We start from the raw sequence: 27906 nt of genomic DNA on the forward strand, positions 1-27906 counted from the left end.
GAGATTATTATCGATATAGATTCATCTGACATTTATTTTGTCTCTAAGAATAAAAATGTTCTTGTTTTTCTCAGATCCAAAGGTGACATATTAACCTTGTTTGTTTTTATCCAGTCCATAACAAATATTTCGTTTTTTTATATTATTTGATAAAGATAATCATAAAATCCTCGGAGGCTTAAACCAGGGAATGCTTGTAAAATGACTGAAACATTAAATCAATTGTAAATAAAATGGTGTCTGATTAATTTCCCATGGACGAAGTAATCCATTAATCTACTAATCTTGTCAGTGAAATCACAAATCATGGAGAACTCATTAGACGAGGAGAGGTCCTAACGTTTGACAGGCAGCTCTTCTCGTCCATAAACTGATAGCTGGCAGTCTGATGGAAAAAGTTTGCCTAATAAATCAAATTATGTAAAATGATGGGAGGTTTATGACTGCACCGAGGATCACGAGTCACTCTCTGCCTCCTTTCTAAAACCTCTCAAAGAATCATGATCAGAAGGAGGAGGCTCACCATCTCCTGAGAGGCTGTTCTGTCAGAGGGATGCTCCGCAGAGCCGCTCCCAAAAGCATCAGGAAGGCCGAGAGGAGGAGGGACGCCCGCAGACCTGGGGGAGAGAGAGAGGGAGAGATGAAGGGGGAGAGAAGAGTTAAAGGTCACCTATTATGCAAAATCCACTTCTTCATGTCTCTTCTACATCAACATGTGTCCCCTCTTCTTCATGTCTCTTCTACATCAACATGTGTCCCCTCTTCTTCATGTCTCTTCTACATCAACATGTGTCCCCTCTTCTTCATGTCTCTTCTACATCAACATGTGTCCCCTCTTCTTCATGTCTCTTCTACATCAACATGTGTCCCCTCTTCTTCATGTCTCTTCTACATCAACATGTGTCCCCTCTTCTTCATGTCTCTTCTACATCAACATGTGTCCCCTCTTCTTCATGTCTCTTCTTCATCACCATGTGTCCCCTCTTCTTCATGTCTCTTCTACATCAACATGTGTCCCCTCTTCTTCATGTCTCTTCTACATCAACATGTGTCCCCTCTTCTTCATCAACATGTGTCCCCTCTTCTTCATGTCTCTTCTACATCAACATGTGTCCCCTCTTCTTCATGTCTCTTCTACATCAACATGTGTCCCCTCTTCTTCATGTCTCTTCTACATCAACACGTGTCCCCTCTTCTTCATCAACATGTGTCCCCTCTTCTTCATGTCTCTTCTACATCAACATGTGTCTCCTCTTCTTCATGTCTCTTCTACATCAACATGTGTCCCCTCTTCTTCATGTCTCTTCTACATCAACATGTGTCCCCTCTTCTTCATGTCTCTTCTACATCAACACGTGTCCCCTCTTCTTCATCAACATGTGTCCCCTCTTCTTCATGTCTCTTCTACATCAACATGTGTCCCCTCTTCTTCATGTCTCTTCTACATCAACATGTGTCCCCTCTTCTTCATGTCTCTTCTTCATCACCATGTGTCCCCTCTTCTTCATGTCTCTTCTACATCAACATGTGTCCCCTCTTCTTCATGTCTCTTCTTCATCACCATGTGTCCCCTCTTCTTCATGTCTCTTCTACATCAACATGTGTCCCCTCTTCTTCATGTCTCTTCTACATCAACATGTGTCCCCTCTTCTTCATGTCTCTTCTACATCAACATGTGTCCTCACTTCTCCATGTCTCTTCTTCATCAACATGTGTCCCCTCTTCTTCATGTCTCTTCTTCATCAACACGTGTCCCCTCTTCTTCATGTCTCTTCTACATCAACATGTGTCCCCTCTTCTTCATGTCTCTTCTACATCAACATGTGTCCCCTCTTCTTCATGTCTCTTCTACATCAACATGTGTCCCCTCTTCTTCATGTCTCTTCTTCATCACCATGTGTCCCCTCTTCTTCATGTCTCTTCTACATCAACATGTGTCCCCTCTTCTTCATGTCTCTTCTTCATCACCATGTGTCCCCTCTTCTTCATGTCTCTTCTACATCAACATGTGTCCCCTCTTCTTCATGTCTCTTCTACATCAACATGTGTCCCCTCTTCTCCATGTCTCTTCTACATCAACATGTGTCCCCTCTTCTTCATGTCTCTTCTACATCAACATGTGTCCCCTCTTCTTCATGTCTCTTCTACATCAACATGTGTCCCCTCTTCTCCATGTCTCTTCTACATCAACATGTGTCCCCTCTTCTTCATGTCTCTTCTACATCAACATGTGTCCCCTCTTCTTCATGTCTCTTCTTCATCAACATGTGTCCCCTCTTCTTCATGTCTCTTCTACATCAACATGTGTCCCCTCTTCTTCATGTCTCTTCTTCATCAACATGTGTCCCCTCTTCTTCATGTCTCTTCTTCATCAACATGTGTCCCCTCTTCTTCATGTCTCTTCTACATCAACATGTGTCCCCTCTTCTTCATGTCTCTTCTACATCAACATGTGTCCCCTCTTCTTCATGTCTCTTCTACATCAACATGTGTCCCCTCTTCTTCATGTCTCTTCTACATCAACATGTGTCCCCTCTTCTTCATGTCTCTTCTACATCAACATGTGTCCTCACTTCTCCATGTCTCTTCTTCATCAACATGTGTCCCCTCTTCTTCATGTCTCTTCTTCATCAACATGTGTCCCCTCTTCTTCATGTCTCTTCTACATCAACATGTGTCCCCTCTTCTTCATGTCTCTTCTACATCAACATGTGTCCCCTCTTCTTCATGTCTCTTCTACATCAACATGTGTCCCCTCTTCTTCATGTCTCTTCTACATCACCATGTGTCCCCTCTTCCTCATGTCTCTTCTACATCAACATGTGTCCCCTCTTCTTCATGTCTCTTCTTCATCAACATGTGTCCCCTCTGTGTAAAGAGACTCTGAAAGTTTCAGGAACAAAGATTCTCTCTTTTTGTCCTGATCCATTTTTATAAAAACCTGTCTGAAAATGAGCTGATCAGATTTTGGCCACTTTATGATGTCATCACGATGTTTTGGCTTGTGTAACCATTAGCCAATCACCAACCAAGGTAACCCCCCCCCCCCTTGCATTAAGTTCATTGTCGAGTTCAGCCTTCTCTTTCTCAAGCATCTTGTCTGAGAGCAACAAAACAAAAGTAATTAGTGTCTTTCTATTGCTTTGGGGCGTGTGTAGCTTCATCTAATCTTTCACGAGCGTACATATGCATACCCAGAGGAGCAGAGAGGAGTTAATGAACTCTGAAGGTTTAGCAAAAGGCTACAAAGAGAAACCGCAGTGCTCCAAAGAGACAGAGTTTGGGAATGGCCCAGTGGCTTGTCTTCAACACTATATTACAATGTGCCTCTCAAGTCCTGCTTAGCTGCTGAAACAAATTGAATCAACTTTCAGAGAAGTGTCCCTGCTCGTGTGATGACAAGTACAACTGAGGCATCCAGGAACAAGTGGGAGACAGGACATGATCTAGCTTTTCTGCAAAACAATGCATGTCTCCAGTAACAGATTAGGACACAGAGGAAGCAGACGTTTGGAAATGAGGAGACGCCTTTTTGTTTCTGAAGCTTCTGTCTCGTCTCACTTTGTGTTTCAGGATCAGTATCTTCAATATGTTGTGTTTTTTCTTTATCATTATTATAATAATAAAGCTTTTATTTGTACAGCACTTTCAATACACCAGGTGCAGCTCAAAGTGCTTTAACAACAAGGCACACGTCACATTACATTAAAGGTCACCTATTATGCTAAATCCACTTGTTCATGTCTCTTCTACATCAACATGTGTCCCCTCTTCTTCATGTCTCTTCTACATCAACATGTGTCCCCTCTTCTTCCTGTCTCTTCTACATCAACATGTGTCCCCTCTTCTTCATGTCTCTTCTACATCAACATGTGTCCCCTCTTCTTCATGTCTCTTCTACATCAACATGTGTCCCCTCTTCTTCATGTCTCTTCTACATCAACATGTGTCCCCTCTTCTTCATGTCTCTTCTACATCAACATGTGTCCCCTCTTCTTCATGTCTCTTCTACATCAACATGTGTCCCCTCTTCTTCATGTCTCTTCTACATCAACATGTGTCCCCTCTTCTTCATGTCTCTTCTACATCAACATGTGTCCCCTCTTCTTCATGTCTCTTCTACATCAGCATGTGTCCCCTCTTCTTCATGTCTCTTCTACATCAACATGTGTCCCCTCTTCTTCATGTCTCTTCTACATCAACATGTGTCCCCTCTTCTTCATGTCTCTTCTACATCAACATGTGTCCCCTCTTCTTCATGTCTCTTCTACATCAACATGTGTCCTCTCTTCTTCATGTCTCTTCTACATCAGCATGTGTCCCCTCTTCTCCATGTCTCTTCTACATCAGCATGTGTCCCCTCTTCTTCATGTCTCTTCGACATCAACATGTGTCCCCTCTTCTTCATGTCTCTTCTACATCAACATGTGTCCCCTCTTCTTCATGTCTCTTCTACATCAACATGTGTCCCCTCTTCTTCATGTCTCTTCTACATCAACATGTGTCCCCTCTTCTTCATGTCTCTTCTACATCAACATGTGTCCCCCCCTCTGTGGAAAGAGACTCTGAAAGTTTCAGGAACAAAGATTCTCTCTCTTTTTGTCCTGATCCATTTCTATAAAAACCTGTCTGAAAATGAGCTGATCAGATTTTGGCCACTTTATGATGTCATAACGATGTTTTGTCTTGTGTAACCATTAGCCAATCACCAACCAAGGTAACCCCCCCCCCCCCACCTTATCACCTGAATCTCCTCCTAGAGCACCATTGAGTTCTTTTTAACCAAATCTCTCTCATGCCCCTTTCACACCAACGCAACTCCGGTTCAAGCTCCGTGCTAGAGCTTTTCTGGTTCAGAACCGGTTCTTCGGTTTAGCGCCGGCTCTTTTCACACCGCTCAGAGCCCGACTGGTGCTGCTGCTGCTGCGTCATGACGTCACAGTTTACGTCGCTGAGTTTCTCCCCAACGCCGGAGCTCACTTCACAACAACAACGGGCCGGGGACTGCGTTGCTTTTAATCATACGAAGCCAGATTAAATTAAATAACGACTTCTCCAACCTTATACTTTTCTCCAGAGTGCCGTGGTTCATTGTTTATTAATGTGTTTCAGCGGCATGTACCGACCGCTGCAGTGCTGGCTGCTCTTCAACGGGAGTGTATTCTCCCGTTAGCTCCGGGTTAGCTCACACGGCTCTAAAGTATTCACTGTCTGACTGTCACACAAGCAGCTGATACATATCCCCAGTTCCCCTTAAGTGAATGTGTGTCAGTCTGAATTGACGCTGTTTGGTGTCAGTCTGAATTGACGCTGTTTGGCATCACAACGCTGTTATGAAAGTTTCTCTGGTATAACATGGGTGATGTTAGCATAGCAACCGAAGCTAAACTGACTACTTGCTAAGCAGTTTTCTACAGGCACTTTTTACCGACGTATTTTTCATTATGATTCTACTTGTGATAGTCGGACATGACAACCTGTGCAGCCCATGTATTGATTCCATCCGATAGCTGCTATAATAACAAACGTCTGCCTGCTCTCCACAATGATCAATAACAGCGAACGGATGGTCAAAGTAAGGTACAAATAAACAGAATCACACGAAGCCTGGTTAGTGTTGCCTGACTTTATAAAGTGTGTTTTTTTTTAACAAGTGTGTGGTTGCGTTCTAGTCACTTTGCTCAGCACTACTGCTTGTTACAACTTTTATTTGCCGTACTCGCCTTAAGTGTTAGCTCAGGTTAATCTCGCCCCCCTCCGACGTAAGCGTGACGTATGCGGTTCTTGCTTCTAGACGGACAACTTTTTGGTGCTCGAAACGAACCGGATTCCGGAGCTATGACGCTGCTCCGCTGCGGTGTGAACAGGAAAACCCGGTGCTTTTCAAGCACCAGCACCGAACCGGCCCTGAAACACCGTTGGTGTGAAAGGGGTATCAGAGGGGCGTGGGGAGGGGCTCCTTATTTTCATCTAAAGTAACAGACAGAGAATCAGCACTTTTGAAACAGGGCTGAAACAGAGGGGATTATGGGATGATCTGTTTGGTGTTTCAGCCAATCAGAGACAGGCTCTGGATATATCTGAGACCTATAATATATTGATGAAAAACAGTACAATAGGGGACCTTTAAAAGTTGACAGATCATGAAATGTGGTCCAGAGGGGAAAACATGGTTGTGGTCACCACCACATTCTCAGGGTTCATTTAACGAGACCCTATTATGTTTTTTGGGGTGTTGTCTTTCCTGTAATGTGTTTATAGGTTTTAGTGCATGTAAGACCCCGGCTCCACGGGGACGAAAACGGGTTGAATCCGCATATTTCTCATGCGTATAGCCCTCTAAGCTCGACGACGCCGTAAGGGAAACGTAGAAACAGACCCCGCAAACGACAACAGGTCCAAAGGTGGATAGATCTGGGAACGGAGCGCTCTGGGGGGTCCAACGGGGCCGTGGAGTCGCCTATACGGTCATTCGTTTTCATAGCCCCGCCTCTCCCCGCCTCTCCCCCGCAGGGTTGCTATCGTGCTCCAGTCGCTACTGACCATGCTACAGTTCTTTGTGCAACATCTACAGGAGCTCCTCCTTGAATTCAGATTATTTATCTTTATCTCGATATGGACATAAACGCGAGTGAAGTCTAATCTGACAGGACGGAGACACGCAGCTCCTGCCGCTGTGATGCAGCGGGAGCAAAACACACACTTCAAGTCAGATCATCACCCTTAGCTATTTTAATTACCTCTCAAACTACCTAAACTAGTTATAAATATGTTTATTTTTACTGTCGGGTCACTCATTACAGGATCAGCTGCTGCATGAGACACACTGACGCTGTGAGAAGAGAGGAAAAAGAGACAGGCTCCGTGTATTTGATGATTATATATCATTATATCGTCGTTATTCATTTGTTTTAAACCTCAATAAATAACAAAGAAGACCTTTGACCGGCACTTTTATAATTTTGTCCGGAAGATTTAAACTTTAACACACGCTGACCGGCGAAAAACTCTGCCCGGTTCTGTCGGCCCCCACCGCGGAGAATACACAGAAGTGCAGCCATGACAACCATTCTTCTTCGCTGCTTTTGTGGAGGAAGTTGCTGCTTTTGTGGAGGAAGTTACAGCGCCACGTACAGGCTCGGCATATGTACTGCAGCTTTTCCAGCGTTTGGATGTAAACGGAGCCGTCTCGTGGAGCTTGACACAATCCGGTGTATATTGCGTGGGGACGGAAGGTTTTTTGCGGTTGCATTTGCGTTACTCCGATGCGTTTTGCCGTATTTGTCCTCGTGGAGCCGGGGCCTAAATGGTCTGCAGAGGCTAAAATCCCTGTGTCTCCCTCCCCCACCTGAAACGACTCCATTTGATTCCTTTGTTTACTTCTTGAACATAGTGTTGTCACTTTGTAACTAGAGATGTCCCGATCCGATCACGTGATCGGGGATCGGAGCTGATCACGTGATTTTCAAAAGATCGGAATCGGGAGAAAACAATCGGGGATCGGATTTTTTTTTTTTTTTTTTAATAAAATATTTTTCTTATTTTATTTAATGTTACAAAACAAAAATGACCATGTTCACGTCTTAAAGTCATCCTGAGGCCTTAGTTTTGGTTTAAAATTACACAACATCATGTATGTGTTGCTTCTTTTGGGCTTGTTTTCATAGACCTGGTTGCTTATTTCTCTCAAATCTGGCAACAGAGTGGGCAGGGCGCAGTGTCTAATAGTAGCAGTAAGCTAACAAGAGGCTACGTTCAGCTGGTGACTCGGGAGTCGGGACAGAGAAAATGTCAGGAGTTTGGAAGTATTATAAAATTGAAAGCGAAGGCAGTGTAACAGCCAGATGCAATGTTTGCAAGGCGGAGGTTCCGCGTGGTGGAAAGAACAGAGCTACGTTCAACACGACCAATCTAATACGCCACCTGAGAAACAAACACCAACAACAACACAACGAGTACACAGCGGCCACTCAGGTAACGGCACTGAAACAACCGACACTTTCAGAGACTTTTAAAAGGAAAGAGAAACTGCCCCAGAACAGTGAAAAGGCCAAAAAAATAACAGCCAAGATAGCTGAATTCATCGCGTTGGATGACCAGCCGTTATCTGTGGTGGAGAACGTGGGGTTTAAGGGACAACTTGAATGCTTTTCTCCTTTTTTTTCTCTTAATGCATTGCATAAAGATCGGATCGGGAAAAATCGGTATCGGCAGATTGTCAAAATCAAATGATCGGAATCGGATCGGGAGCAAAAAAAGGTGATCGGGACATCCCTACTTGTAACACTTGCACTTCTATTGGCTAGCGTTCCTACACATTGTACGTGATAGGCTAAGGGGCGGGACATCTCTAAGCTGTTCACCAATCACAACAGAGCCGGCCAGCTAACCAATCAGAGCAGACTGGGCTCTGGTTTCAGACAGAGGGTGAAAAGAGGTGCTGCAGCACAGGCAGTATGAGAACAATAAAGAGCTTTTAATACTTGGCAGAAGAATAGTACTTTTTTTCATTTAATTAAGAACTTTAATGCAGACGGTTTCAAGTTAAATTTAAGACAGAAATAAAGAAATATTCCCAGCAAGAGTGCAGACCAAGTTCCTTTCTCTATCAACTTGGAAGTGTCTATTCTCAGTTTCCCCCACAGGACGTTCAATAGAGGAAACTCTCTCCACTTCCCTGTTCTCCACTTTCCGTGCCAGTTGCTATTTACACAAGCTTTAAACGAATCAGTAGATATTAACACCAGTGGCCTGGGGTGGATCTGTGCTTTATCAATCAGCAAAACAGCTCTTAGTTAGTGGGCGCCCATAACCTATGACAGAAATGTATATATTGTTACACTGATTTGTGATTATTGAGCCATTTCAGTTCTCTCCACTTCTGTGTTCATTGTCTTTTAGAATTGTGAATTTGATGTTGCATTTCTGCTGCTTTCAGTCATAATAATAGTGCTGCAGACAAACAATGGACTTTTTCTCATGCATGTGGGTTAATATTAAACTGCATTTTAATCTAGTCAAACTAAAAAGTCAGTAACCTATATTTATCAGAGGCCTTTAAAGCAGGACTTGAGCTTCACTACTTCCCACTTAAATGGGTGGATGAGCTCCTTTTGTCACCTTCTGCACCATCAGCATATGTAGCCTATTATGTAAGACCCACTACTCCCTAGTGACTTCACCACATGTGACCTATTATAGTACTCCAGCTTCTCTTCGATGGCAACTATACTGTGATCATCACCAGCCTTAGGGAAGGGAAACTCCCGGGTGAGCATTTTTCCCACGAACAGGTCGGAGAAGAGCCACTAGGTGCGTGCGACCCATGCGTGCGTGCAACCCGTGCGTGCGTGCGTGTCATACATAGACAACGGTGTAGGCCTGAGGCAGCATCTGGATGTCCTGTTGTTTTTTTTTAAACAAGGTCACACCCCGGCATAATGCAATTTGTGAGTGCTGAATGAGCTGCACTGACTCGATATGCAACTCTGAGGCAGAATAAGCTGCACGCTGGGTATAAATTGAGTATTAACTTTACAGGTATTAGGTGAAGCTGGATTATTTTATATATTATACAGTCTTAGATTCATTTTGTACTCACTGACAGCAGCAGATGTGATAGCACGGGCTTCCTACTCCTTTACCAAAAGCTTAATTCAAACACATTTCAAGGTGCATTTTGGAGCTTTTCAAGCACCTTACAACTCTTGTGAATGACATATGTATATCCAGCATAAAGTATGTTACTATACTGATTATTCCACTACTTAGTCAGTTTAAATGAGATGTTTTTGTCCTTTTATCCAAACAATATTATTTGATGCGATTCTACAGAAGGTTCAAAAAGAACTTTGTTTTATAATGTGTTGCCTTTTTGTAAGAAGACTAAGCTTTCTTGATAAGCTACATTTCTAAAAAATGCCCTTTTAAAACCTTAAAAACACAACATGTATGTATCTTCAGGGATTTCCCGCAGCCGTAGTAACACTAGATTTATTTGAATTACCCAACACCCTCTAATTGCTGATGAATCAGGATCACAAGGTACGTTTTGCAATGTCTTGGAAACATTTATCTTGTGTTCTTTGTTTCATGAGGATCCTGGTGACTGTGGTGTTGTCAGTGCGTTGCTACCACTGGTTGCTATACTGTCAGTCAGGTGGTGCAGAGGAACTGGTTTATGTGAAGAGAGCTGACACTCAGCAGCTCAAGTCAAAAGCTGTACTGCATGTCAAGCACTTTACAAAGTGTTCAGTGTTTTTTTAAGACCATTGTGAAATTCGGGAAAAGTTGTATTTTTTTCTGCATCAGCACTTTTAACTTTCACATTCGTCGTACTCTGATGCACGACAGAGGACACTGAAAAAACACTTTGTACCAAACCTATGTTCATTTAAAAAGTGACAGTGGTATCAATACACTATTTTTAAGGACCATGTCAGTGAATAAAAATGGCTATTTAAAAGAATACACAACTAAAACTCATTTTGGACAATTCTGATCAATAAACTTGTTGAGGCGTGTGGCGCAGTGGGTAGGGTGTTGGTGTTCGGATCAGGGGGTCACAGGTTCAAACCCCACTGCAGTCAGCATTGCAAGCATGCATGCTTTTCTTAATTAATATGAAGCTATTTTACTCTTTACTTGCTGTAACAAATGTAAATGTCCCCTCTGTGGGATGAATACAAATATTCTGATTCTGATTACTTGTAACAAAGTATATTTTATATGTTATACTGTAGTAAATATGTACTACTTAAGTAAACATTCTGAATACTTCTTCCACCTCTGCATTACACTGTTGATATGATATAAAAGCTATTGAAACATGAGCGTTCATAAAAGTATTTAGAGGTTTGAAGGTTGTTTGGTTAAACAACTATCAACACACATTACGAGGAAAAATTGAATATTTTGCTGTGATCGCCGTCCCCTCAAGTTACAGGATCTGACAGATAAGAAAATAGTGTGTAACCCCAGACTTCCCCACTAACCAACCTCTGTGAGAAGATAAGACTATCAGGTGTCTGATATCAAGCAACAACAACACACTTTTGAGTGATTCAGTCATGAAACATATTAAGTTAACATATCAGGAGTTTTGGGGGGGATTTCAGACAAGAGGAAGACCAAAATAGGATCAGTAATTTAAAGCAACTAAGAACATTTACTCAAGTGCTGTACTTCAGTACAATTTTGAGGGAGTATTTACATTGTTGTACTTCTACTCCACTACAGTTCAGAGGTAAATGGTGTACTTTTACTCCACTACATGTATTTAATACCTTTAGTTACTTTACAGATGTGGATGAATGATGTGAAATATAATCAAGTGTTAAATCAGACTTTAGTTCCACCTGGAGTAAATCCACAAGCTACCCTGCAGTATACAAAGTCATTCAAACTAGCTGCACCTTTACCAGCTTTGATAACACTTTCATGATCAATCATTATAAAACATATCATATATATTATTCTGAAATTGACCAATCTGCACAATGACTACTTTTACTTTTGGTACTTTAAGTATATTTTAATGATAATACTTTTCTACTTTTACTTGAGGAACATTTTGAATGCAGGACTTTTACTTGTAACAAAGTATTCCTACACTTTGGTACTTCTACTTTTACTTAAGAACAACATCTGAGTACTTCTCCCACCTCTACCGATAAGAAAACAGTGTGTATCCCCCAGACTTCAACATTATCTAACCTCTGTGGGAAGATAGGACTATCAAGTGTCGGATATCAAGCAACAACAACACACTTTTGACAGATTCAGTCATCAAACATATTAACAAATTATACATTTTGGTGGAAAATCAGACAACAACATTATGTTAGGATAGGAACACAGTGTACCTAAAACTCACCTCTTTTATCCATCAGCCACATAAACAACAGCCAGGGGACAAACCCCACCGGGCCCCACAGCACCAGAACCGCGATGTCAGACTTGCTGAAGCCGAAAGCGTGAACGGCTGAATTCTGGATCGGACCCCAGAAGTTCCAGACCATCCCCTGCATGAGAGCCAGCAGGGAGAACAGGGTCAGAACCAGCCATCTTCTGCCGTACACTCGGCTGTTTACTGGGGCACTGTTTGTTATTGTTTCCGCATGAGAAGGGACGAGAAGCGGCTCCCTTTCGGACTCGGTGCTCGGTCCGGCACCCATGGTAAATAAAGTGTCCGTTTCGTGTTAAAATCCAGGGTTTAAAGGCTGTACGTTAACGGGGAATAGAGAATACTGTCGAGGACAACAACATAAAAACAGCCGATAGCTTCTTGTTTCTGTCAGTTGACTTCAATGCGCATGTGCAAACGTAAGTATCCTGGGTAGTGGAAACTGTGGTCCTCTGGCCGCCATTTTGGCTCGTCTGGTTTATTTTTTTCATGTAAGGCAATAAATAAATAAACAAAACAACAATATATATACAGTTCTATATTTCAGATTAAATATTTGTCAAATACAAAATGTGTTATTTTTGTTTGTTTAGTTCTTGGTTAAAATGTTCAAAATGTTGGTTTTAGAGTCAGCACATCTCTTTTCTTCTTCTTTTTTTTATTCAAGAATGTATGAAAATCATATATTTTGTATTAAAAAAAATAACATCAGGGGTAGCAAAAATTACATTAAAAAAATAAAGGAAATTATACAGTTTCATATTTCATTTTCAATATTTGTCAAACACACAATTAGATGTAATTCAGAATGTTTTTAATAGTGCTACAACAAAAGTCACATGACAGGTTTTCTTGCTTTAGTTCTGGGTTAAAGGAGATTCACCGTTACGTGACGTATGAGAAAACCTGTCATGTGACTTTTGTTTACTTCCGCCCACAGCCTCCACTGCACGTGTAGTGAAAGGTGAGTCGTTTTTAGTTGTTATGTCTCTACTATTTCTGCGAAGCTAGCTTTCCCAGGATATTAGCTCATTGGAAAAGCGAGCTAAGCTTTTCACAGTTCGTTAACAGAGACCCCGGCTAATAATAGCATGTTACAGCTGAGACAATAAGAGCTGAGGATAGTTTGGCAGTTTGAGAAGTTCATGTTGTCTTAATAGTTATCTGAGTTTTCTGCTGACGTCACACACTTGTACTTTTATTTGATGTAATTCTAGCGAGTAATTGAGTTGATCATTGTTGTCTTAAAAGTGCTTTACAGTGAATGCGATCAGGCGGGGAGTAATGATCAGATCTGACTGTCAGAAGTAGGCTATAATGTAAAAGTAAGGTACATGATCTGCGATACATGTGTAGTTGTGTTCAGTAAAATGTCAGAGCGATTACACATTTGAATATCTGATTTTATATAACTCAAACACATTGTCAAACGTAATGAGGATTTTTTTAATTCTTACAAAGATGTGAACTAGGTACCCTTATATAAACAATCTATGGGTACACCTTCAGTCAAATGCAATTGTGTAAATGCATTCTTCCCATAAAATACATTCCTGCTCCTAATTATAAGCTAAGTCTTAAGCTAATGTTTTCGGTTTTAATCTCACTTTAAAAACGGATCCATTAACTTTAGGTTCCTCATTCTGTCAGGTAGGCAAATATGTGTCTCTGAAGTTCAGATTTCCAGGTTGCAGGTTATATAATACCAACATATCAGGCATACAAGGAATCAGTTGTTTTGTTTTATGTATGTTTGACAGTGTGTGTGAGGTCCCCAGGAAGAATAGCCAATGCTCATGCTAGTGCTAATGGGGATCCTAATAAAGAACAAAAAACAAAGTTCACTTCCCTCCCAAACAGTAAAAGGACACACAAAAACAGTTATTCAGAAGGCATACAAATTCCCATGTATCCTGCTGAAGTTAGTATAAGCTATAGGCACAGGTATAACGTCTAAACCAGTTGTTTGATATCTAACCTGCTTCTATTTCCTCAGTGTTTTCAACCTACAGACCATGGCGGCCCCTGAGGTTAAATCCTTCAGTCCAGAGGAGGCGCAGCGGATTATTTTTCACCTGCAGCAGCCGGCAGTTTTCACCAACATGAGCGACGGCTGGCCGGCTCTCCGCTGGACTGCAGAGAAGCTTTCTGACTGCCTGCACAAACTCATCCGATTCAGACTGGGCAGGAAAGAGGAGACTAACAGTAAGATGGATCCTAAATAAAGCCATTTGTTGTTTGGTAATCTGGATTTAACATGCAGAATAAAAAACGACCCCAAAAAGATCAAATTCAGCTCAACCACCAAGGCTCACATTGTTTTTTAAATCACCAATAGTGTGGAAAATCGATGGATATACAGTATATTTCATATAACACCAGAATATAATAAGACAACTATTATATTATAGCAATGTTAATATAAGAAAAGTAACTTAGCACCAACAATTATGTTAAGTTTAGACATAAAAGGCCAATTTGTACCCATGGGGCTTTGCTGTCATCAGGTACGCTTCAGTAGTATTGGAAACAGTTCATGATACATCTGTTTATGAAATTTTTACACAATCAAACATCAATCAATCAATCTATTCTCTCATTAGAATTACCTGCAGTTGTATGTAGCTCATCCTCTGACATGTGCTCATGTACAGATTGGACTATAGTTAGCATGACGTAATACAAAATGTCACATAAGTAAAGACAACTAAACACTGAGGGTTCTAGCCTGGAGCATCTGGTATATTTTGGCATCCTTGTGGCTCTGAAAAAGCCGCAGTAATGATTCCTCCTGTGATAAATAACAGTGAGCCTGTCCTCTGATAAAAGCCAGCTAATTACATTTCGGAATAATTTCTCAGCTGCAACAGCTGACAGGAGGGCATTGCTCACGAGAGATTATAAATGCCATCACTCAACCATTGACACACTTTGTTTACTAGAACAAACACAAGAATAAATCGCTACATCTGTGATTTATTCTTCTCATCAAAATGGGTGAAATGAAATGTCATGCCTCTGTGATGATGCATAATACTGTGATACTGGTTTATAAATGGCATTCTTTAAGCGTAGAACTGTGGGATTGTTTTACAGAAACGTTGTCACAATTTCCCAGTGATTACTCTCTTTCTTGTTGTTTTTCTTGCTCTCATAGCACCTCTGTTTGAAACCCAGTGTTCCTACGTGGAGGCAACACTGGAGCACTTCCTCCTCTGGACACAGGGCCAGAAGGAGGGCGATGTTGGGCCTTTCTGTGAATACCCCAAATCAGAGTATTGGGCTTACGCCGACTACAAATACATCGCCCTATTGTTTCAAGACCAGCCGGCCATGTTTGAGGTAACAAGCTTCCCGTGTTCATGCATGTTATGAAATCCTGTGACATGTCTCCATGCTTTAATGTTCAAAAAGCTCTTTATTTTTCTCATACTGCCTGTGCTGCAGCACCTCTTTTCACCCTCTGTCTGAAACCAGAGCCCAGTCTGCTCTGATTGGTTAGCTGGCCGGCTCTGTTGTGATTGCTCAACCGCTTAGAGATGTCCTGTTGAAGCGCTAGCCAATAGAAGCACGGAAGTAAACACAGGAGTCTAATCGAGGTGCTTCAGGAACTTCTGGATTTTAGCTTTTGCAGACCATTTACATGCACTAAAACCTATATAACACACTTCAAGAAAGGGAACCCCCCCCCCCCCCACCCCTAAAAGTATAATAGGGCCTCTTCAAAAGTGTTTTCCATTATATAAATATGCCGTTGTGTGTTAGCATGTTTTTCTGAATTTACAAACACGATCACATTCAGTGAATCTGTATGATTTGGATTTACACATTACCCACAATCATGATATCACATCCTGTAGAAGCACATAGTTAAAGAAAATATTTTGTACGTGCTATTAACTTTAAAACTAATTGCAAGTTTATCAACAAACTAAACTTTTAATTTGAAAGAGCCAATATATTTCCTTTTATTACTTTTTTCTAAGATGGTTATTTTTATTCTTACACATTTGATCCATTATTTTGACATTTTTCAATTTAATGTTAAGCCATTGCTCATAACGACTTTTTATTAACTGCTATTCTTGTCCTCTGGAAAGTAAAAGACATCAAAGTGCCATCCTTTCTAAAGCCACTGCCACAAATTAATTTCCTTTTTTTTATCTCTGTGGTACATTTTTATTACGCATCCACCTGCAATTATAACCAGCTGACATTCATGCCTTTAAGACAGACAGACAGGCGGGGGCTTTTACAGGATAAATGGCGCTGGGAAATAAAGACTGAGATTGACCAGTCTGTCGTTTAAAGCTGCCTGCATGTATGCTAATGACTTCATTATTTAGGATGCTACACCTTAGTGCGCTGACAGGAGTGATTGACAGACCGGTTTTCTTTAAAAGATGACAAACACTGTACAGAGACTTCCGTTGGTCTCTTATAATAGGCCCTGTCAAAGCAGATGATGAGGTGGGGGTGAGCTTATAGCCGCGTTGTGAAAATGTCATGTTATCACGGACAAAAAGCACATTAAAAGTAATTATTTCTCCCATTATTTCGGATTGATAATGGACATTTGAATGTGGAGTTTGTGTTGCAAGCAGAGGTGGGAAGTAGTGGAGTAGAAATACCTCGTTACTGTACTTAAGTACATTTTTCTGGTATCAGTACTTTACTCCACTACTTATTTTTCTGATGACTTTTTACATTTTGAACACAAATACCTGTACTTTCTACTTCTTACATTTTGAACTCAAATACCTGTACTTTCTACTTCTTACATGTTGAACCCAAATACCTGTACTTTCTACTTCTTACATGTTGAACTCAAATACCTGTACTTTCTACTTCTTACATGTTTAACTCAAATACCTGTACTTTCTACTTCTTACATTTTGAACACAAATACCTGTACTTTCTACTTCTTACATTTTGAACCCAAATACCTGTACTTTCTACTTCTTACATGTTGAACACAAATACCTGTACTTTCTACTTCTTACATGTTGAACTCAAATACCTGTACTTTCTACTTCTTACATGTTGAACACAAATACCTGTACTTTCTACTTCTTACATGTTGAACTCAAATACCTGTACTTTCTACTTCTTACATGTTGAACACAAATACCTGTACTTTCTACTTCTTACATGTTGAACACAAATACCTGTACTTTCTACTTCTTACATGTTGAACCCAAACACCTGTACTTTCTACTTCTTACATTTCCCAAACAGGCTGGTTCCTTTAGTTTGAATGTGTGTTTGGTGGCGTGATCATTATTATTTAGAGTCATTGCGTGCCTATTGATTTGAACACGATCCGTGTATCCATCATTTCCTGGTCTTCTCTAAAGAAGAGGGACCAATGAAAACGTTGTCATGTTGCCGTTGTTCAGCATGGAAACATTCATTAGCTAACAATGACATTATTGTTCTATTAATATAAAGGGAGGTCAGGTACTCTTTAAAACAGCTGCTAGTTATGGGTACTTTTTACTGAAGTACATTTCAAAGCCCATACTTCTTTACTTTCACTTGAGTAAAGAAGTCAGTACTTCTACTTTTACCAGAGTATTTTTAAACACGAGTATCTGTACTTCTACTTGAGTAAAGTGTACTTTTGCCATCTCTGGTTGCAGGATGTAAAGTGGTCCCAGTTTGGTTTTGAGGGGCGTAATGGGAGGGAGAGCACATTGTGGATCGGCTCAGAGGGTGCCAACACGCCATGCCACCTGGACTCATACGGCTGCAACCTGGTGCTGCAGGTACAAGGACGGTAAGAGGCATCGTAGCTGTGAGAGACATTGTTGGGAAAATCCTGAATGTACTCTTCCAATATCAGAGTACACATGATAACAAAGGTATCCCAACTGTAGCTGTGTACATGACAGGATGTATGATTACCTAGAAGAGCATCAGGACTGTTTGAGGCATATGATAGCTATGTGATTAACATGATGATTCAGCCTCTATGGAGATAGACATATGACAAGCATGATCATTTTGACGTGGAGCTAATCTGAAGTAAACATTGAATACTGCTTTATATTCCTCCATCTTGTGACTGTGTAACTCCCTCTCTTGGATATCAGCATGTGAAGGACACTGTTCAGGAACTAGTTGATGCTACTTCCATTCTTGAGAGGATAATAAATACATGTATCCTGAGATTGAAGCTCAAGCCGGTGACGAGTGATATTTTTCTAACAGAAATTATTTTAAAATCAAATCAAAAGTGTATTTATATAGCCTAATATCACAAAACACTTTTGTCTCAGTGGGCTTTACAGATTAACAAACATAACAGTCTGAACTTGCTGTTGATGTATTGTGATTTAAAAAAGGTGTCTATTATCATCTGGCCGGGGACAAACCCTGGAAATTAGCAATGTTGGCTAAAACAAATGCCCCATTTTCTGTTTTTTGTGACAGTTGATCAATAGCCGCTTTCACATCAAGTACTTTGCCGTACTTAGTTCCCAGCACTTAGTACCCCCATGGAACTAAAGAGCAGATCGCGTTCACACCGGAATAAGTTCCCTGAGGGAAGATTACGCAAATGAAGCCGCTGACGTCACTTCTTCTTCTTCTGCTTTGGGTAGGCCGCAAACCACTTCACGGCGTATACTGCCACCCGAAGTCCCCGGCCGGAAGTCCCCTAGCCTTCCAAGTAAATCGCCGACACCTCCTCATCACTCCACCGCTCCCATGTTTTTTTTTGTGTTGCCATAAGTTATTCTCTCTCCGTTGGTGCGCGGGGCTAATGCTAATGCTAATAATGCTAATGCCAGCAAATACAATGGCGGCTTCACAAAACGTTTCAGAGTTTTACGGGCCATGGTTTGCAATCCGCCCAGCCAATCAGAAATTGGTACTTTGTTCTCCCCAGGCTAGTACCACCTCTCTAGCAGGCACTAAAAATGGGGGTAAAAGTTCTCTGAACTAAGTTCTCTTTTTGGTGTGAACGCAAAATTCCAGGCACTAACAGAACTAAACGGGAAAAGTACGAGGGAAAAGTACGAGGGAAAGTACTCCGGTGGGAAAGCGCCTAAAGGGGACTGTCCACGACACTATAAACAAATAAACTAAACTTGTAATACTTCCTGTGTGCAGTAAGCGCTGGCACCTCTTTCCTCCAGAGGACACCCCCCACCTTTACCCCACCAGGATCCCCTTTGAGGAGTCCAGCGTCTTCAGCCAGCTGGACGTCCTGCACCCGGACCTCAGGAGGTTCCCAGGGTTTCATGGAGCCAGAGCCCACATCGTCACTCTGCAGCCCGGACAGGTCAGGACTCTTGACACAGTATTATCATTGTTTTGCAGATCCTTAAAAAGTCTTAAAGTAGTCTTAAATGCAGTTTTAGATACTGGTTGGAGTTTTAATGGATTTGTAGTGCACTGTTGTGTTTATTTTATGTTAAATGCAGGCGGGAATTGTCTTCCATTGGTCAGAAAATGTTGTTTTTGTTCATTAAAAGGAAGTATTGCTCTCTTATTTGCTCAGAATTTTCTTTATTCAATTGAAAATAGACCAAATTATTGATTAATTAAGAATGTAATGAGCTAATTAGTCTAGATATGTATGAAATGTATAATTGTATGTTGCAACCATAAGAAGACTATTAGAACAAAAATAAATATTTACATTTGACAGCTTAAGCCCATCTGAAAGAAGAATAACAAATTATAATCTCCTACAGATATTGCATGTCCTCAGTGAAATTATATGTAATTGTACAACAATTGAAATAAGACATTTTATCATCTGTTGCGTTCTTCAGACTTTGTCAAATCCACCATAAGTCTCCTGCTGATGTTATGCAACACTGTGTCTCTATTACCTTTTTAAACCGCTTGTGACACCGAGGCAATAACTGTAAAATATTGCTTTATTGGTCCTTAAGAACAGAACATGTGAAAGAAAACTCAACGGTGAGATTTATTTGTCGTGAAATGTGTGAAGCACGGCAGCTGTCGTGACTTGTGTCCCAATTAAGATGTGGCCTTCAGTTATATTGCATCACCTTCAACGGACTGCAGCTCTTTTATAGCAGGAAGTGGAAGGTTAAGCTGCGTTAAAGTCAGAAGCATCAGGAGGAGAGTAACAGGGTCAAGTGACAGTTGATCAAGTGACAGGGCTATCAGTTTACTGCCAATTTATCTACTTTAAAATCAGGTGAGTTCAGCGAGGGCGACATTTATGATTGAGGTGTTGTGCGGTGTCCTGATTTCCAGCCCTCGGTTACTTTTAAAGTCGTTTTTCAACTCGTAATTACGGCAGAACTCTTTGATGTTTTCGTCCCACTTTGCCTCGTTTCAGATTCCAGCTGCATTGTTTTTGTTTTCCAAGAGTCAAAATGGTGACAAAGCAATTAGCCTCCTGTCTCTTTTCACTATCTGCGGGTGCCTGACGCTTTAAATACGGTCCTATCAGCAGCAGCAGCAGCACATCCAGGATATCTCTGAAGGGGGAGGGGGGGGGGGGGGGGGGGGTTCTGCAGGTTAAAGGTCACCACTGATAGGGCCAAAACAAGATAATCAATATAAAAGTATTATTGAGCTTCATTCTACTTATATTGTCTTAATGTTGTATATCCAGCGCACGCCTTTCAATTACAGTGTTTTTTGTTGCCCCCCCCCCCCAACCCCCAAAAGCACACATTTTCTAGACAGGACAAGCCAGGATGATGGAAAGCGAGCCATTTTTAACCCTAACACAGTCTATTGTAATTATTTGGATATATTTTTTATATATATTTACACTTGTAATGTAATGTAATGTATTTATTTTATTATTGATATTATTTATTTCATTTTTTTCCATATAGTCCCACTTGTTGTTAGAGCTGATAGTTTTCCATTTCATCTTGTGTTGTGCCACCTTTAGATTTGTTGTGGCAATCATTTTTTAAACACCTTAAATTCAGATCTCTCCTTGATTGAGTCTTACCCCGAAGAATAATTGGATGATCGCTACAAGTCGACTTCGATTATTTCCACCATGCCCTTTTGAAATACTTCTGCAGTTGACACCGAATGTAAAGTTTTGGTTTCTACAGCAATCTCCTGATAGATCGCTGCACCTCTGCAAATCAAATCAGAGGACGGATCATTCCTCTTGTCTTGTCAGACCGCAGCCAGCGGATGAATCAGCACTGCTGACGAGGCAGGGAATCAATAATGAGGCTCCTCATTTTAATAAAGTCCCTGTATTGTAAGTCAGTGGTTCCCAACCGGGGGTACGGGGACCCCTAGTGGTACTTGAGGGGATTGCAGGGGGTACGTAGAAAGATTAGGGATTGCAATATACTGTATTTTCACACAAAAAACATGTTAAAATCAATTTTCATAATCCTGGTGTCCTGTCAAGGATTCAAGGCTTTTATTGTCATGTGTGCATAGCTACAGTGTACCATTTTTATTTCTTTCTTTACTTGTAGTACTGATACCGTCCACTAGACTCCTAGTTACGTCGCGAGCTGTGTACATGATTTCGTTCGGCAGCCAAATACCGCAAAATAATCTGTTTGTGTGTATTGTGTGTAAACACCGGCTGTTGTTATGCCTGCTGTGACGTTAAGTTACCGATTGTAATTATGCCTTTACAAGCTTAAAAGTTGTATTTATCATCTGAATTTGGCGAAACAAGTTTAATATTCTAAAAACCAAGACTTTGTTTATTTAAAATCAGATGAAAACAAACTGTCACGGACCCTGCCGTGTTATTTATGATTACTATACGCTTTTCATTCATAATTTCAGTGGGAGGGAGGGGGAGCGGCGCTGAAGAACAGCAGAGTGCGGGTTGACAGGTGTCTGTGTTGACATTCCCCTTATTGTGGAATAAGGGGAATGCAGAGACAGGCTACAAGTGTCTTAGGTTCAAGTTAGACAACTAATGTCTGGGTAGTGTTCATGACTTCATGTTTATGTCATCTTAATGGTTCATCTTAATGCACACACATTTTCCGTGCTTTCCAATAGTTTAAAATAGTTGTATCCCACTGTTAAATAACCTGTTCAATACAAACATGCCACTTGTAAAAATTAAATAACATTTCTGTGAACTGATATTTGTTTAGTGAGATTATTAGAGGATGTTCCCTGAAAGATTGTAAAATGTCAATGAAGATGTCAGACTTAGTACATTTGTTAATAATTGTGTGTGTGTGTGTGTGTGTGTGTGTGTGTGTGTGTGTGTGTGTGTGTGTGTGTGTGTGTGTGTGTGTGTGTGTGTGTGTGTGTGTGTGTGTGTGTGTGTGTGTGTGTGTGTGTGTGTGTGTGTGTGTGTGTGTGTGTGTGTGTGTGTGTGTGTGTGTGTGTGTGTGTGTGTGTGTGTGTGTGTGTGTGTGTGTGTGTGTGTGTGTGTGTGTGGGTGTGTGTGTGTGTGTGTGTGTGTGTGTGTGTGTGTGTGTGTGATGTGTGTGTGTGTGTGTGTGTGTGTGTGTGTGTGTGTGTGTGTGTGTGTGTGTGTGTGTGTGTGTGTGTGTGTGTGTGTGTGTGTGTGTGTGTGTGTGTGTGTGTGTGTGTCCCACCACCATCCAAGTTGCCCATCCCTGGTCTATATACAAGTCATTGGAATATTGATATATATAAGTCCCCAGAACTATCAAAGCTTATGAAAGACAATCAAACTCAAGTCTCATCTTTTTTTTTATTCTACTAATTCATCCAAAAAAGAAATAAAGAAAACTGGAGAACTAAATAAATAAAAGTTAGGGCAAGAAAAAAATAATTGCATATGGGATGGGAATTTGAAAGCAAATGTATATTCGAATATTCGACCCCCAAAAAAACGGTTAACCGAAATATACATATCCTAAAAAATAAAAAAATACATGTTCAAATAAGTATAGAAACCAAGTCGAATTTGTCAAATGTATTGAACTGGTGATCACAGTTTGAACAGTTGACAGCTATAGGCCTACAGCTTTCATTCTTAAAACATAACTTGGTTTTTAAATGAAAGAGGGATCATACACGAACAACATAACGGGTTAGGGTAACGTAACCCTATCACAACAGAGATCAACAACCTGGGCCTATGCACAGAATGCAGCTATTCAATACTCATTCTTGTTTAAGAATATGAGCATGTCTACTCAGGGGAGAGGCGGGTGCGGAGACGATTCACAATCAGGCCAGCTGTAGAGAAGACCCTCTCAGCTGGAATTTGGGCATAAGATGAGGTTTGAGTCTGCGTGATCTGCGTGTAGGGAGGGGCAGCAGCCATATCATTAGCTAGAACTAGCTAGATCTGATGGATTTGGACATAAACGCGAGTGAAGTATAACCGGGCGCGAGAGAGAGAGATCAGCACCTGCAGCTCTGCCCGCTGTGAGGGACCGGTGAGCGGAGCAAAACACACCTTTAGACCTAACACACTTAGCCATGGCACTGTAGTATACATTGAATTATTCCATTTGATCATATGTAATCAACTTAGGCACCCCTCCCAAAAACAAACAAATATTCATAACTCATATTCTCATATCTGAATAATTTTGAATATTCGATTAATCGTTCCCATCCCTAATATATAAGAAAACTCGATATAGGGTCATTTTCTGCACATGTCAATAGCATATTTTTTGAAAAGGAAAATACTATATATAAATATATACATATGTACACATGTACTTGGCAAATGAATAATAATACTAATATATGCATATAAACATTGTGAACACTTATTTTCAAGTGACTCACAGTGTTCACACATACACAAAATATACATAAGCACCATATGTTCAAGTGTATAAGTACACAAATGCACTCATATACACCAATACAAATATTGCAAGGCAATGTCCAGGGCTGAAATAATAATTCAACCCCATAACGATGAAAATAAATAAGAAGGAAAAATAAATAACAAGCAATGTAGACCATATTAAATAAATAAAAAACAATATTTGTTAGCTGGAGTCATCTGCAAACTTAAACATTTCAAGCTTGAGTCTTCACAAAAGATGTTGAAACTGCTAGAAGTGAGTCAATATTATTATTTTTCACTGACAATAAGTGTAAATGTCAAGTTTGAATGCATTTGTATTAAAGATGAGTTTAACAAGTGACTTGTATCTAAGGAGCAGTTAGGTTGAATACGATTACAAAGGGTTTCACACAAGAAAAAAATGTAAGCGAATCATCACAAATGAGTGAGGGGGTTCTTATAGAATGGCGACCAGCTCAAGGGGGACGCGAGACAAAAAAAGGTTGGGAACCACTGTTGTGAGAAGAGATGGCAAAAGTACACACATCCTTTACTCAAGTAGAAGTACAGATACTCGTGTTTAAAAATACCGACTAAACTTCTTTACTCAAGTAAAAGTAAAGAAGTATGGGCTTTGAAATGTACTTAAGTAAAAAGTACCCATAACTAGCAGCTGTTTTAAAGAGTACCTGACCTCCCTTTATATTAATAGAACAATAATGTCATTGTTAGCTAATGAATGTTTCCATGCTGAACAACGGCAACATGACAACGTTTTCATTGGTCCCTCTTCTTTAGAGAAGACCAGGAAATGATGGATACACGGATCGTGTTCAAATCAATAGGCACGCAATGACTCTAAATAATAATGATCACGCCACCAAACACACATTCAAACTAAAGGAACCAGCCTGTTTGGAAAATGGAAGAAGTAGAAAGTACAGGTATTTGGGTTCAACATGTAAGAAGTAGAAAGTACAGGTATTTGTGTTCAAAATGTAAGAAGTAGAAAGTACAGGTATTTGTGTTCAAAATGTAAGAAGTAGAAAGTACAGGTATTTGGGTTCAACATGTAAGAAGTAGAAAGTACAGGTATTTGTGTTCAACATGTAAGAAGTAGAAAGTACAGGTATTTGTGTTCAAAATGTGAGAAGTAGAAAGTACAGGTGTTTGTGTTCAAAATGTAAGAAGTAGAAAGTACAGGTATTTGTGTTCAACATGTAAGAAGTAGAAAGTACAGGTATTTGGGTTCAAAATGTAAGAAGTCAAAGTAAAAAGTAGTCAGAAAAATAAGTAGTGGAGTAAAGTACTGATACCAGAAACATTTAGTACAGTAACGAAGTATTTGTACTCCACTCCTTCCCACCTCTGGTTGTAAGTCACTGTACTGGGGGGGAAGGCGTATGCTGCCATCTAGTGGAGGATCAGCACCGCCATGTATTCCCTCGACATGCATCACAGGACAAAAGGAAAAGGAGTGTGTGATCAATTGAAGCTTCTGCTGACATGTTAATCTGCTCTGCTCAGGTGCTTTATGTCCCCCAACACTGGTGGCACTACGTGGAGTCTTTGGATCCCATCACTGTCAGCGTCAACTCCTGGATCGAGATGGTAAGGAACCCAATGCTGAATTATTCAACCACCCTGAAATAATAAAAAGAGAATCATCATCTTTGCTTTCCCTTGCCCTGAAAACCTCTTGATCCTAACAGCGTTCAACATTTAAATGTAGGCCCCGTTCACGTTGAATAATGAACCGGTCCGATAGTAAAATATTCCCTGTCATTATGATGAGTGTGTGCTGCATTTAAAAAAAGCTCCCCAGCACCAGACAAATGTTTATCTAAAGAGCAGGTTCCTCTCTGCAAGGTCAAAGACAAACTCCCTCCAGACTGTCTCTATCATTCAGTGTAATTCCCCCGATGCTCTGAACTCATTCTCACTTTGCTTCTGTTCCCGTTCAGGAGGAGGACGACGTGGCGAGAGTTGGTGAAGCTGTGACCAAGGCTGTCGTCTGTGCTTTCAAACGTGATGAAAACCCTGAGGACTGGCTCAATCCCACCGAGGTAGCAACGATATGTTCCCCCTTACTTTTTTTATGTTAAATCGTTTTTATAATCGTTATATCTTTGACCTTCTCTTACAACTTATATCCTTATGTTGTTTATGTTTGCACCTCCATACACAAAGCAAATTCTTGTTTATGTGTAAACGAAGCTGGCAATAAACTTGATTCTGATTCTAAAAATCAAACAAAGCCTTGCACAGTAAACATCAACTTAACCATAGTTTGAGTCAGCAGCTTCTTTCAGTTATATCCATCTATCTATCTACCTATCTATCTGTCTATCCGTCTATCTATCTATCTATCTATCTATCTATCTATCTATCTATCTATCTACCTATCCGTCTATCTATCTATCTATCTATCTACCTATCTATCTATCTATCTATATATCTATCTGTCTATCTATCTATATATCTACCTATCTACCTATCTATCCATCTATCTATCTATCCATCTATCTACCTATCTATCTACCTATCCGTCTCTATCTATCTATCTATCCATCTACCTATCCGTCTATCTATCTGTCTATCTATCTATCTACCTATCCATCTATCTATCTATCTACCTATCCATCTATCTATCTATCTATCTGTCTATCTATCTATCCATCTATCTATCTATCTATCTATCTACCTATCTACCTATCTACCTATCTACCTATCTACCTATCTACCTATCTACCTATCTACCTATCTACCTATCTATCCATCTATTATATCTATCCATCTATCTATCTACTCTTTAGACTTCCTCCCCACCACTATGGAGATGTGTTGAATGAATTGCATTTGGATATAAAAGCAACCACACAGAGGAGGCCTTTTTTAAGTGGCTGGCTGCCAGTTTTTGGGATCTCTCTGTGACAGCTTGTTTGTGTTTTGTCTCTGCAGGAAGGCGTAGCGTCTCATGATGAGAACATGCAGTGTGTGAACCTGGCAGTGAGAGCTTGTGCTCAAAGACAAAGAGGCTCCTGCCACAGAAACCTGACCCGGGACCCAGGAGACAGCCGCACATTAAAGAGGGACTCCACAGGACAAGTCAGGAAAAACAGCAATTTGTTCACAGATTCTGCACCTTTCAGTATTCCCTTCGGACCACATCTCATCCCTGTGTGCTGTCAGCAAGAAACCAAGAAAGATTTGGAGGTCAAACCTTCCACGAACTGTGATGTCAAATCTCAGGAGGCCTGCACCGTCAGCTCAGATGCAGCACAGAGGACATCCGCTGTCAGATTGCAGCAGGACAAATATGAATGTAGCGATCAATGTACAGCGCGTGACGGTGCAGTTTTGACCTCAAAGATCTCTGTAGAGGATTATGAGGAGCCTATGCACTCAACAATAAGCACTAACGACCTGTTGGACTGCCTGCTGCATCCTGATATCATCACCCGTGTCACTGAGCTGTTACTGGAGCGGCACACAGGAAGTCGCAGCGCCATGGCACGGTCCTAGCTTTAATATTCACTGTAAACATTTCCTGTTTCCTTTTCCAGCAAACAGGGGAAAGCTACAAAGCTCTTTGTATGACTGGTGAGGATATAGTGTTGCAGGAATGAGTCCTAAAACCCAGAAAGGGGTCAGCATTTTTGCATTTGTGGTTCACTCAATGGGTTTTTGTCAATGGGATTTGGTTAGAAACAAGAGCTGTGGTTAACACAAGCTTAAGAGATTGTCACAATGTCTTTAACCAAATAAAATACTTAAATGAATTATCTCGCCATCTTGCTTCTTGACAAAGTACACATTGCCATGCTGTGGATTGAACCACTGACTTATGATTGTAAGACATCCATTTACCCCTTGAACCAAAGCCACCAGTACATATTTCCATAACATTTTACCAGTTGGGTTTATACGTAGATTAGAGTAAGGGTTAGGGCTAAAAGGGGAATTGGCTTGGACGCTCAAAGCTAATAATCTGCATTACTGTATGTTTTGGTGGGTATTTTCATACAAAGACAGAAAATAGACAAGCAACAGAAATATATAGAAACTGGGTAATATACAGGATACATTACAAATGACACTTGATGATAGATAAAGGCTTTCCAATATTGTTGGAATAACAATAGAGAGGCCGTAGAGACAGGCTTCAATGCCCTCTCAGAGCATTATATAGGGCGGGATGAGAGCTCTCCTACTTCGGTAAAGTTCATTACAAAGATGTTGACAGATTTGATCATTCCACATCAATAACTCAAACACAAAA

General features: G+C 40.7%; 2 protein-coding genes across 2 annotated transcripts in view; one reads left to right on the forward strand and one right to left on the reverse strand.

Annotated features, from left to right (window-relative positions):
• Nucleotides 1-12291, reverse strand: part of slc49a4 (solute carrier family 49 member 4) — an 80052-nt gene extending 67761 nt beyond the window's left edge. The window contains 2 exon segments of the mRNA XM_034147145.1: nucleotides 524-617; nucleotides 11876-12291. Coding sequence (XP_034003036.1) covers nucleotides 524-617; nucleotides 11876-12176 — 395 coding nt within the window. The 5' untranslated portion in view covers nucleotides 12177-12291.
• A 512-nt stretch (nucleotides 12292-12803) lies between these two features.
• On the forward strand, nucleotides 12804-27406 carry hspbap1 (hspb associated protein 1). The gene is made up of 8 exons (XM_034147146.1): nucleotides 12804-12869; nucleotides 13902-14110; nucleotides 15063-15247; nucleotides 17548-17684; nucleotides 19022-19193; nucleotides 25152-25235; nucleotides 25589-25690; nucleotides 26586-27406. The coding sequence occupies exons 2-8, from the start codon at nucleotides 13921-13923 to the stop codon at nucleotides 27147-27149; spliced, it is 1434 nt and encodes a 477-aa protein (XP_034003037.1). The 5' UTR covers nucleotides 12804-12869; nucleotides 13902-13920; the 3' UTR covers nucleotides 27150-27406.
• The last annotated feature ends 500 nt before the right edge of the window (nucleotides 27407-27906 follow it).

This window comes from Trematomus bernacchii, unplaced genomic scaffold, assembly GCF_902827165.1.
Source record: "Trematomus bernacchii unplaced genomic scaffold, fTreBer1.1, whole genome shotgun sequence".
NCBI lineage: Eukaryota > Metazoa > Chordata > Actinopteri > Perciformes > Nototheniidae > Trematomus > Trematomus bernacchii.

What these genes read in the sequence shown, in the direction of transcription:
- hspbap1 (XM_034147146.1), top strand. Translation starts at nt 13,921, where the DNA reads ATGGCGGCCCCTGAGGTTAAATCCTTCAGTCCAGAGGAGGCGCAGCGG. An exon ending in ACCAGCCGGCCATGTTTGAG is followed by an intron (nt 15,248 to 17,547) that starts GTAACAAGCTTC and finishes CTCTGGTTGCAG; the next exon opens with GATGTAAAGTGGTCCCAGTT. An exon ending in ACTGGCTCAATCCCACCGAG is followed by an intron (nt 25,691 to 26,585) that starts GTAGCAACGATA and finishes TTGTCTCTGCAG; the next exon opens with GAAGGCGTAGCGTCTCATGA.